The sequence below is a fragment of the Armigeres subalbatus genome, chromosome 3 (genome assembly GCF_024139115.2).
Source record: "Armigeres subalbatus isolate Guangzhou_Male chromosome 3, GZ_Asu_2, whole genome shotgun sequence".
Taxonomy (NCBI): domain Eukaryota; kingdom Metazoa; phylum Arthropoda; class Insecta; order Diptera; family Culicidae; genus Armigeres; species Armigeres subalbatus.
In genome coordinates this window covers 417,533,688-417,543,888 of record NC_085141.1, presented here as the reverse complement: position 1 = coordinate 417,543,888, position 10,201 = coordinate 417,533,688, and the positions used below count along the sequence as shown (strand labels likewise).

The 10,201-nt window shown below is 41.3% G+C and overlaps 2 protein-coding genes across 2 annotated transcripts; both read left to right on the top strand.

Moving 5' to 3' along the window:
- Positions 1 to 418: 418 nt before the first annotated feature.
- On the top strand, positions 419 to 4,321 carry LOC134223100 (transcription termination factor 2-like). Its single transcript, XM_062702232.1, has 5 exons — positions 419 to 467; positions 521 to 577; positions 664 to 1,651; positions 2,031 to 3,837; positions 4,280 to 4,321. Exons 1-5 carry the CDS (start codon positions 419 to 421, stop codon positions 4,319 to 4,321), a joined length of 2,943 nt encoding a protein of 980 aa, XP_062558216.1.
- On the top strand, positions 4,284 to 8,889 carry LOC134227287 (dynein regulatory complex protein 11-like). The gene is made up of 4 exons (XM_062708655.1): positions 4,284 to 6,605; positions 6,688 to 6,814; positions 6,996 to 7,153; positions 8,451 to 8,889. Exons 1-4 carry the CDS (start codon positions 4,333 to 4,335, stop codon positions 8,593 to 8,595), a joined length of 2,703 nt encoding a protein of 900 aa, XP_062564639.1. The 5' UTR covers positions 4,284 to 4,332; the 3' UTR covers positions 8,596 to 8,889.
- The last annotated feature ends 1,312 nt before the right edge of the window (positions 8,890 to 10,201 follow it).

The following is a 10,201-nucleotide window of genomic DNA, read 5'->3' as shown; positions in this document are numbered from 1 at the left end:
CTCACCATTTGACATCGCCAAAAAAAATTAATTCGCTCAATTGATTCTTAATTTTATTTATAAGGTCAACTTTCCAAAAATCCATATTTTTGACGCTGCTAAGTATTTTTTGAATTTATTTAAGACAAATAATAAAATAAAGTGTTGATTTTCTAGATTAATTTGTAGTCAATTTACTTACTCGTATATTTACAATCGCCCAATGCTTTCATCAAGATTTTGTCTGTCACTGCAGTCGGCATAGTGATGGCATTATTTGTCGGTATAAACAAAAATTCAAAAGTTGCGCTCGTTTCTCCATCGGTCATACGTCCATTGATTTACTTGATTTCACATTCCAAAAAGTTGATATTTTCCTTGAAATTACTTTATTTTTGTGCGTTCTGTGTTGTTTTTATTGGCTAATTAGCAATCAAAAATGTCGGAGTCCGATGATATTTTCGCAGACAACTCGTCAGATGGAACCGGTAGGTTAACGATTTTTTTCGTAACTTTCGTATTATTAATCTTCTAATTTCAGATTATCTGTCGTCCAGCAGCCACCAGGAGCCTCAGGAATCGATTTTGATTGAAGAAAGTGAGTACGGCTGGGCTGTTAGCTAACTTTCCCATACCTTTATGTGCAAATCGTTTAAAAATAATGTGTTTTTCTTTGGGTTTCAGCGGAAACGGAAACCGAAGATGAGGAAGACGAGGAGGAGAAAGCCATCCGGGAACGGATGAAGAAACGCCAAAGTCGCCGTATGTCGTTCCATCCGCGTCAGACCAGTTCTGATATGAGCTCAAGCGAAAGCGAACACGAAGAAGGAACCGAGGTGTCCATTGCAAGCGATGGGGATACGAGTGAAGAGGAAAGATTGAACGAGAGCCGGGCTCTTTCTCCGGCCACACGTTCAAGCATATCCGGTATTCCGCCACCCGATTTAAACGAAACCGATGATGATGATGATGAGATAATTGTTGGGCGAAAAATCAAACGAAACGTTCTGATATTCGACGATGAAGGTGAGGACGTGGGACAAAATAACAATTCTTTCGACGATAGTCTTCCGCTGCGTAGTTTTGATGCGGAAGGAAGCGCCCATAATGGCTCGAACAACCATAAGGATCGTCGGGATTCACCGGTCAAAGATCGGTTGTCTCGCGATGTAAGAATGTCCATTGAAACTAAGCTCTCCTCGACGGTGTTGGAACCCAACACGGAGGACGGCGTTTCTCGAAGCGAAAGTGACGCATCTTCCATTGCCATATTGGAAAAGTCCGATGAAATTTTATCGCTGTCGAGCGATGATGATAAGCCAGCCAAAATCAAGCCTCTGGTGCAACCCACGATCAAGTCCGCTCTGGAGAAGCAGCGTGTGTCACAAAAGTTTTACGAAGGCAAAGTACGTGAGCTGGCAGATCTACAGAAGAAGCACGAGAAAATGGGAAATCTTTCCAAGATGAACATAAATCTGCCGGACAAAGGCGTTGGGCTGAAGAAGGCCACCGAGAATTTGGAGAAAGAAATTTCCCATCTGAAGAAGGAGATTGCTGGCATGGAGGTGCACGATATGCGAGGGATCCGAGATGAAATTCAAAAGAGTTTTGAAAGTTCTATCGATGCCAGTGGAAGGATAGTTTTAGGCAGTGCCAACACTTCTGCTGCAAGGTGCCTTTTTTTAATTGATTCTTATATAAGATTGTGGTACATTGGAAATTCGTTATTGAGCATAAAGTAGACGCAGAAAACTGCAACACTAGATATTGGTAGCGAATTTATTGTTGAAAATAGCAAATGACTCAATATTTTGTCAAGGAATCAGTTCAACTCCTTTTGCCAGCAATGCTTGTTTCATGCAAGAAAATCGTTTATTGAAAATTTATGATTTCATTATTTTCTGATCATAATAGTTTGGTTGCAGGACCGACGCAAAACTTGAGTTGTTTCAAAATTGTCTAAAACGAATTTCCATTCTCTTATTACCTGAAACATGTAACATTATGCAAAAACGAGAAATATTCTTATTGATAAATTCTGTTTATTTTAGTAACAATGCCAGCGTACAATCTATTGGCGGTGATAAAAAGTCGAATGTTAACGACCAGATAGTTAACATATCGTGGGACGACATTAAAAACGAAGCCGATAAGATTCAACCAAAGCACACGGGAAAGCAGGGCATAGCAACTTTTGAAACGCAGAAAACGCTCACATTGGATCGTTTGGCCTCGTTGCACAAATCGATCGAAGCATGTCCCAGCGAAGATACGTTGGCCGACGCACCGAAGCTTCTGCGGATCGAGCTGATGACCCATCAACGCCATGCGCTAGCTTGGATGATGTGGCGGGAGAACCAAAAACCCAGAGGTGGTATTCTGGCTGACGATATGGGCCTTTGGCAAGACGCTCAGCATGATTTCTTTGATACTGAAAAGGCAGAGATCGAAAACCCAGATGAGGAAGAAGAATCGAGCGATGAAGAGGAAGAAGAAGAGAACTCCGGTTGGAAAGCGAAGGGAAGAAAGGATTACTTCGCCGGGGGGACTCTGATAGTATGTCCCGCTTCGTTGATGCGGCAGTGGGAAGGAGAAATCACAAACCGAGTGGCGAGGAACAGCATGGCCGTTAACGTTTATCATGGAACGAACAGAGATATGAAACCAAGGCACTTGGCAAAGTATGATGTGCTCATCACAACGTACAACATCGTATCCCGTGAGGCTAAATCGGATCGAAATGGCGTTTTTGGAGTGAACTGGGAAAGAATTATACTGGACGAGGCGCATATGATTCGTAATCATAAAAGCGCCATGTCGGAAGCTTGTTGTCGATTGAAGGGCCGTTTCCGATGGGTCCTCACAGGCACTCCGATTCAGAACAAGGAAATGGATATGTATGCTTTAATGAAATTCCTACACTGTACCCCTTTTGATGACTTGACACATTGGAAGAAATGGATCGATAACAAAACTTCCGGCGGAATGGCCAGATTGCAGACGATCATGAAATCGCTGATGCTTCGACGAACTAAAGTACAACTTCAAGAAAAAGGTTCACTGCAGTGTCTCCCGCAGAAAAACATCGAACTGGTTGAGGTTACATTGGAAAAAGATGAGATGAACGTCTATCAAAAGCTACTTTTGTACTCGCGCACTCTTTTCGGTCAATTTCTACATCAACGTGCTGAGAAGGAACATGACACTTATATGACCGGGGGTTATCGAAACGCACCAAGTTTTGCCCAAAAAAATCTTCCGAACATGGCCTTCGATCGTGTGCATCAGAAACTGAAGCAGATGCATGCCAAAGAAGAAGTAAAACAGTTTCAAATTTTGGTGTTATTGCTTCGGCTTCGACAAATATGCTGCCATCCAGGGCTGATCCATCAGATGCTTGAAGATGACGACGGAAACTTCGATATCAGTGCTGTCGAGGAAGAACAATCGGAAGAACTTGATTTGTTGGCTCAGCTGAATAAGCTCAAGATAACGGGAGCACCGGATGGTGAAGTTGGAAATGCAGCTGAAGTTAATTTCGAGATTGACGAAAACACTTCACAAGACGAAGCAGCGATTACGAAGGCTTCCTCGAAAGTAATGCGGCGCTCCAATCCGGTTTTTGATCTCTCGAGGATCAGCTCGAAGATTGCAAGGCTCCTCAAGCTGTTGGACGAAAAAATCTTTTGCAGTGATGACAAAGCGGTTATTGTGTCGCAGTGGAGCAGCGTGCTGGATATTGTGGCACACCATCTGAGTGAAAAGCGAGTTAAATACGTTTCGTTGACCGGCAAAGTGCCGGTGAAGTTCCGAAATGACATCGTTACGGATTTCAATAAAGAAAGTAGCGGCCCAAAGGTAAGTCGTTTTTTTTTATTACTTGGCATATGTGCGTGTGATGAAACGAGGTAGATTTCAGGCGAAATTTCCTTTGATTTCATTTTTTTCTATTCTTCGTAGTCTTCATTTAATAACATTAAATCCTCTTCCGTCCGAAAGGTTTCATGTTAATCGATGGAGTGCATTGACACAGATTATGTTCAAGTAGAAAAATATCCTCGCTATTGCGAGTAAAACAAAACATCATTTCTCACTCCTAATTAAAAAAAATCCATTGAACAAGCTGAATAGACAATAACCACCTGATGATATTTGTTGAGTCGATGGTTCTCCCACAGTTGAAAAATATATCGCGACACGTGCCTCAGCAACTCAAGCCACCGTTGCCATGGCATGGTCGGAGTTCGTTTACCCGGAACAAACACGTCCCCGATTTGCAATTGGAAAATTTTAATTTTAGTTCATCGGTAGCTGTTACAGTTCTTACATCGAGAGAGAATAAATCCAAGCAAAATGTCCAACCGCACGTTCAACCGCCTGTGGACTAGCTCCCAAAAGGATCTGGAGAAGCTAGCGGTCAACGATTTCGAATACCAGGCAATCGAAGCGCAGCACGATCGCACCGAAATCCAGGGCCAGGTGTACGAGCTGTACCTGCGGTACATTGTAATTGCCAATAAGCTGGAGGAGATCTACGATCAAATCGTGCAACCGCAGAAGCGGATTTTGATCCGTCAACTGCTGGACAACTGTTTGGGACGAGTCCTCGAGTTGAAGCACGATCTGGTGGTAATCGATATGATGGAGTTCAGCTACAACGACACCGTGGTGGAGAAACTTGGCCTGACTCCACTGAGCATGGAGCTGCACGTGCCGAGGTACTTCCGTCGCGATAAAGAGGACATGCTGAACGAACGGCGAAAATTCATGGATGATATTTTGAGAAGAATCGGTGCATTGGATGAAGAGGTCGTGGAGGAAGAGCTATCAGAACTGGATGCCATCAAGATTATTCAAACACACGAACGAGCCAGACAAGGACGCTTACGAGCTCAGTTCATGAAAGAGTTGAAGCTACTCAAAGAAAAAGGTAAACCGGAAAGTCGAGACAAATCGACAACGGGTCTGAACGCTGCGATGAAGATCCAAAAGGTCTGGAGAGGTTACGCTACAAGACGACAGACGAGACGTAGAAAGATGGAAGAAATGATCCTGATCGGAATGATACCGCCTCAGGTCACTACAGCGCGAACAGCGGTTGATGAGTTGGAGGAAGCGAAAATGGCACGCTACCAACAGCAGAAGGAGTTTCAAGAGGATTACGAAAAATCGCTAGTTCGCGTTAAAGAGGAAATTTACTCCAAGCAAGGTGCTGCTATGAAGGAGGACATTGCCGATGAAATCCGCACCTGGTTCAAAGAGTATCAGAAGCGAACTGGTCGTTTGCCGGATTTTCCCTCGGAGGAGGCCGGTGGTTCCCGCCATCTGTTGAGCCGCCAGGCTACAGAAAGTGAGATGAGCCGGTCATCCGTAATGTCCTCTCGGGAGAGTAAATTGAAGTCTTCCAAGGATCCAAAATTGCAACAAAAGCGACCTGGGGAGGTTTCGCTCGAGGAAGGATTGGATAAAGCATTCAAACCGATGCAATCCTCGTTTCTTCCGGAGATAAAGAATGGCATTGATGAGTACCTTGAGATTTGGAAGGGCAAGGATGAATCGCATAACCTTCGACAGACCTATTACGATGATATGATCTATGAGGAAAAGTATGCCGATGTTGAGGCAGAACTAAGGCGAATCGTAGATGATATTATGCGGCAGGAATTGGACTTGCTGCAGATTGCGCTGGATAGAGACCGAGCCCAGAAGGGAAAGAAAACCAAGAAGGGCAGTAAGAAGGCTCGTCGGAGTGGCAAGAAGGGCAAGAAGAAACGTGAGAAAGATTTGACCCCTGATCGCACCACGGAGTCTCTGTTTGAGGAGTTGCTAACGAATGGTATTATCAAGAAGTTTCCCGAAACTCCAATCGATGCCTATGTGGGGGATTTGAGCTACGCTGCTCGCAGCGCTTTGAATCCTTCACCGGGAGATGTTCGTCATCTCATCAAACAGTACTGCATCCTTCCACTGGGTTCTGAAACTATCCGCAATTTTGGACCATGTATCAAATCTCTACTCATAGCCGGTCCGAAGGGTTCTGGAAAAACATCTCTAGTTCATGCAATCTGCACGGAAACAGGATCGGTCCTGTTCGACATATCGCCGGCCAATATTGCTGGCAAGTATCCGGGTAAATCGGGTTTGATCATGTTGATGCACTTGGTATCGAAGGTTTCGCGATTACTTCAACCATCGGTAATTTACTTCGGGGATGCCGAGAAACCGTTCATGAAGAAGGTCCCGAAAACTGACCGCACTGATCCAAAACGTTTGAAGAAGGATTTACCCAAGCTGGTGAAGAACATCCAGCCGGAAGACCGAATCATGCTGATTGGCACTTCCAACTGTCCCTGGGAGGCGGACATGAAGTTGATGGTACAGACTTACCAACGGTTTGTGTACATTCCTCGGCCAGATTACGGTGCGCTATCGTACGCCTGGAAGGAAATGTTGAGCCACTATAGCGGCGTTCCACGGCAGTTTGACACAGGCGCGATGGCGAAAATATCCGATGGCTACACGATCGGATCGGTTGCTAAATGCATCCGAGAGGTGATCACGTGTAAACGGATGCTGCAGCTGAGGACGCAACCCTTGACGCACCTGGAGTTGATCAACGCTTTAAGGTGGGTTGGTGTTGAAGGCTTCGATGCAGATTCACCCGAGTGCAGAAGTCTAATCGGATTTTTTCTCCTATTAATTATGAAGCGCATTGGAACCCGTTTATAAGGAGGAAGAGGAAGCATTCATGTACTGGTGGTGTAAAACACCACTCGGTCGTCGTCGCTCAAAGCAGATGGAAATGGAGCACGAGGCTAGAATGGAGTTGGAGAACGTTGGCAAAAAGAAAAAATAATTTGAAATGATGATTGATTTTTTTTATATCCGCGATTTTTGTGCTTTTTTATAATAAAGTCCATTGTCTTATCTTTAATGGCCAATTAAAATTTTATTTAGTTTTTGACAACTCGTGAAATACAAATTTAATTTTTTTTTTCATTTATTTCGTGTTTTAGGTGATGCTTCTGTCGCTGACCGCTGGCGGAGTTGGATTGAATCTTGTGGGCGCAAATCATCTGCTGTTGCTTGATTTGCATTGGAATCCTCAGCTCGAAGCTCAAGCGCAGGATCGTGTCTATCGCGTTGGGCAAAAGAAAACGGTCTACATTTGGAAGTACGTATGCTGTTGTATTACACTCAGGTTTTTTTTCTACACGGTTGGAATTCATTAATTTCTCGGTTAACCTGAATTTTCACAGCTTTTTAAATACCCCCTGAGTTTTCTTTGATTTTTTGTGAATTTTTTCGTGGGGTTATGTTTCATTGACGCTGAAGGTCTTAAACGACTAAAACCAAACCGTGTAAAAAAAAACCTGGGTGTATTATAATTATGAAATGTCTTATCCGTCTATCGTTTTATAATGGTTTTACATTTCCCCTGTGTTTTGCTTTTAACCATGTTACGGTAATCGCTGATTGCGTCCAGATTTTTTTGTGTTTCGAGCATTTTGCTGTGCTTGTTGTTAGGGTCTGTTCACAAATTACGTAACGCTTCTGGGGGGAGGGGGAGGTCCAACTTGCGTTATACTTTGTTACACTAAAAGGTGGAGGAGGGGGTGGGTACTACCGAATGTTACGCATAACGCGAATAAAAAAATATTTTTAATGTTTTTAAAAACTGATTGAAGTAATTGCTGACATGTCATGATCAAGACGATGGATACGCATCAACCTACCCTCTTAATTACCGTACTAACCATAATTGTCGCATGTTAGTCTTAGCAGTTTTTAATTTTTTATCTCCGAGCTGGCTATTTTGATGTTTTTTTTTAATTCTAAAAGACAGCGAATTTAGTTTGAAAAATTGATGCTAAATTTCGAGGAATTTTTGTCTTACGAAGAATATTTACGATTTCTACAGATTTTATTTGATAGAACGACCTTGGGAACGTCGCTTTGATTGATATTGTTTTCCATGATTAGATCTTCCAAAGCAAGACAAAGTTAACAGATGCACCCCAGAGAGTTTCGATTCTAAGCAAAAATAAAATTTTAACTCAACTACTTCAAACCTGTTCAAAAATAGCATAACCCACATGTTTCAGATAAGGATAATAAATCTGCCTTTAAAATTTTCACAGTTACGCGTTACATGGGGGAGAGATGGGGTACCAAAAATGTTACTTTTTGTAACGAGGGGGAGGGAGGGGGTCAAAATATGGATTTTTGCGTTACGTAATTTGTGAACAGACCCTTACTTAAATGTCCCATATTGTAAATTAGTAATAAGGAAACCAATTTGGCTTTTAAATCGTAAATTTTACCATTTTCCAGTTTTGTTACATTCTCAATAAAGCACAATACACACGAAAACGTTTTAACCAAATACGTATTGTAAATACTACCTGTCGTTATCCTAATCATAATTCGGAACGTTTTAAAACTTCTTTTTATTGACGTTATTCTTACAGGTTCATGTGCGTCGAAACGGTGGAGCAAGCAATACGAGGGTTGCAGGAAAAGAAGCTAGGAATCGCCAACGAAGTGTTAACCGGTACAAAGCAAAAGGGAAGCAAACTCAGCATCGACGATCTCAAGGCCCTGTTTGGCATTTAGTGATGCGGCGAGAAGTGTAGGATCTGTGATATCGACAATCATAATGTTCTGTATTTGTGTTCGTACTTTTGCTGATGTTGGTCGTATTTTCTAGAAAGGTTTCGTTTAATTAAGCTATCAGTACACTGTTTGTCATAATGACAAATATTTGTCAAGTCAGCCTGATATCCATGTCGATTTCTGGTCAGTCTGATAGATATCCGGATAAACTTGACAAATATTTGTCATCATGACAAACAGTGTACTGAGGGCTTTAGTGATGAATGAAACGATTATATGGTTGATGCTCATTTTAACTAAGGCTCATATTGTTTTATTTATTCTGAAAGAACAAAACAGTCTGACATTTAGATATCAAAGTATTTAATCTATTTTATACCGCATATTTTTTTCCCACGTCACGCATGTTTTGAAAGACGTCAAAGATCAAGGAAGGGATCACTTTTGATAAAAAAATCTAGACAAAAAAGTTATTTGGCCTAGTCGAAATAATGGAACGTCCACATAAGGCTGAATCATATAACGCTGAAAACTCATAAGGCTGAGCACGAAAGGCGGAAAAAGTAAAAATCTTACAAAAGGCTGAAAGAACAAAAGGTTCAGGCTCGAAAGGCTGAAAAATCGTGAGAAAACGATTTCCATTGAAGAATTAACATTTGACGGTCATAGGAGCACGAACCAAAATGAACCGACACCTTCTTGCGACTCCTTGTCATTCACTTTTTATATGAAATTCTCATTTTTTAGTCTGTATAGCTCAAGAAATTTGGTGGTAGCATAGAAAGGAACAAGACTTTATTGTTCTTGATTCTTGCATTTGGTTTTTGATTCTTGCCAAGATTACTGACTTATTTTTTTATTCTTCTCACTTCCTTCTTCTTTCCCACTTCCTTCTCTCTTTTTTCTTCTTCCTTTTTTTTTTCTATTCTTCCGTCTTTTCTTTCTTTCTTCCTTTTCCTTGTTTTTCTTCTTCTTTTTCCTTTTACCTTTTCCTTTCTGTCTTCTTTCTTCTTGTTCCTTTTTCTCTATTAGTTTTTCCTTTTACCTTTTTCCTTATTCGTTTTTTGTCCTTCCTTCTTCTTTCTTATTTCTTTCTTATATCTTTCTCCTTATTTTTGCCTTCCTTCTTCCTTCATCATTCCTTCTTCTATTTTTTCCTTACTTTTTATTTCTTTTATATTCTTTCTTCAATCTTTTATCTTTCTTCCTTCTTTCGTCTTCTTTCTTCCTTTTTTCTACTTCTTTCTTCCTTTTTTATTCTCTGCACATTCCGTTTTCTTTATTCTCTATTCTTTACTCTTTATTCCTTATGCTTCATTCTCTATTCTTTGTTCTTTATTCTTTATTGTTGAGATAACTAAGTAATCTTTGTAGTTGACTAATGTATATAGCTAACCCTAGCAACTTGGTTGTTTACTATGTATAAGCAGTCCCAATAAATTTTCATTCCAACTACAAGCTTACGCCAGACCAGACGTTTTTTCACTAACTCACAAGTGGTTATGGGCCAAGGACGTAGTCGTAACATGAAGTAAAGCTTGCTTCTGATTTTTCTAAACACAATTATATGCATTTTTTAAGAAGCCATGATTCTGAGGGATTGTGA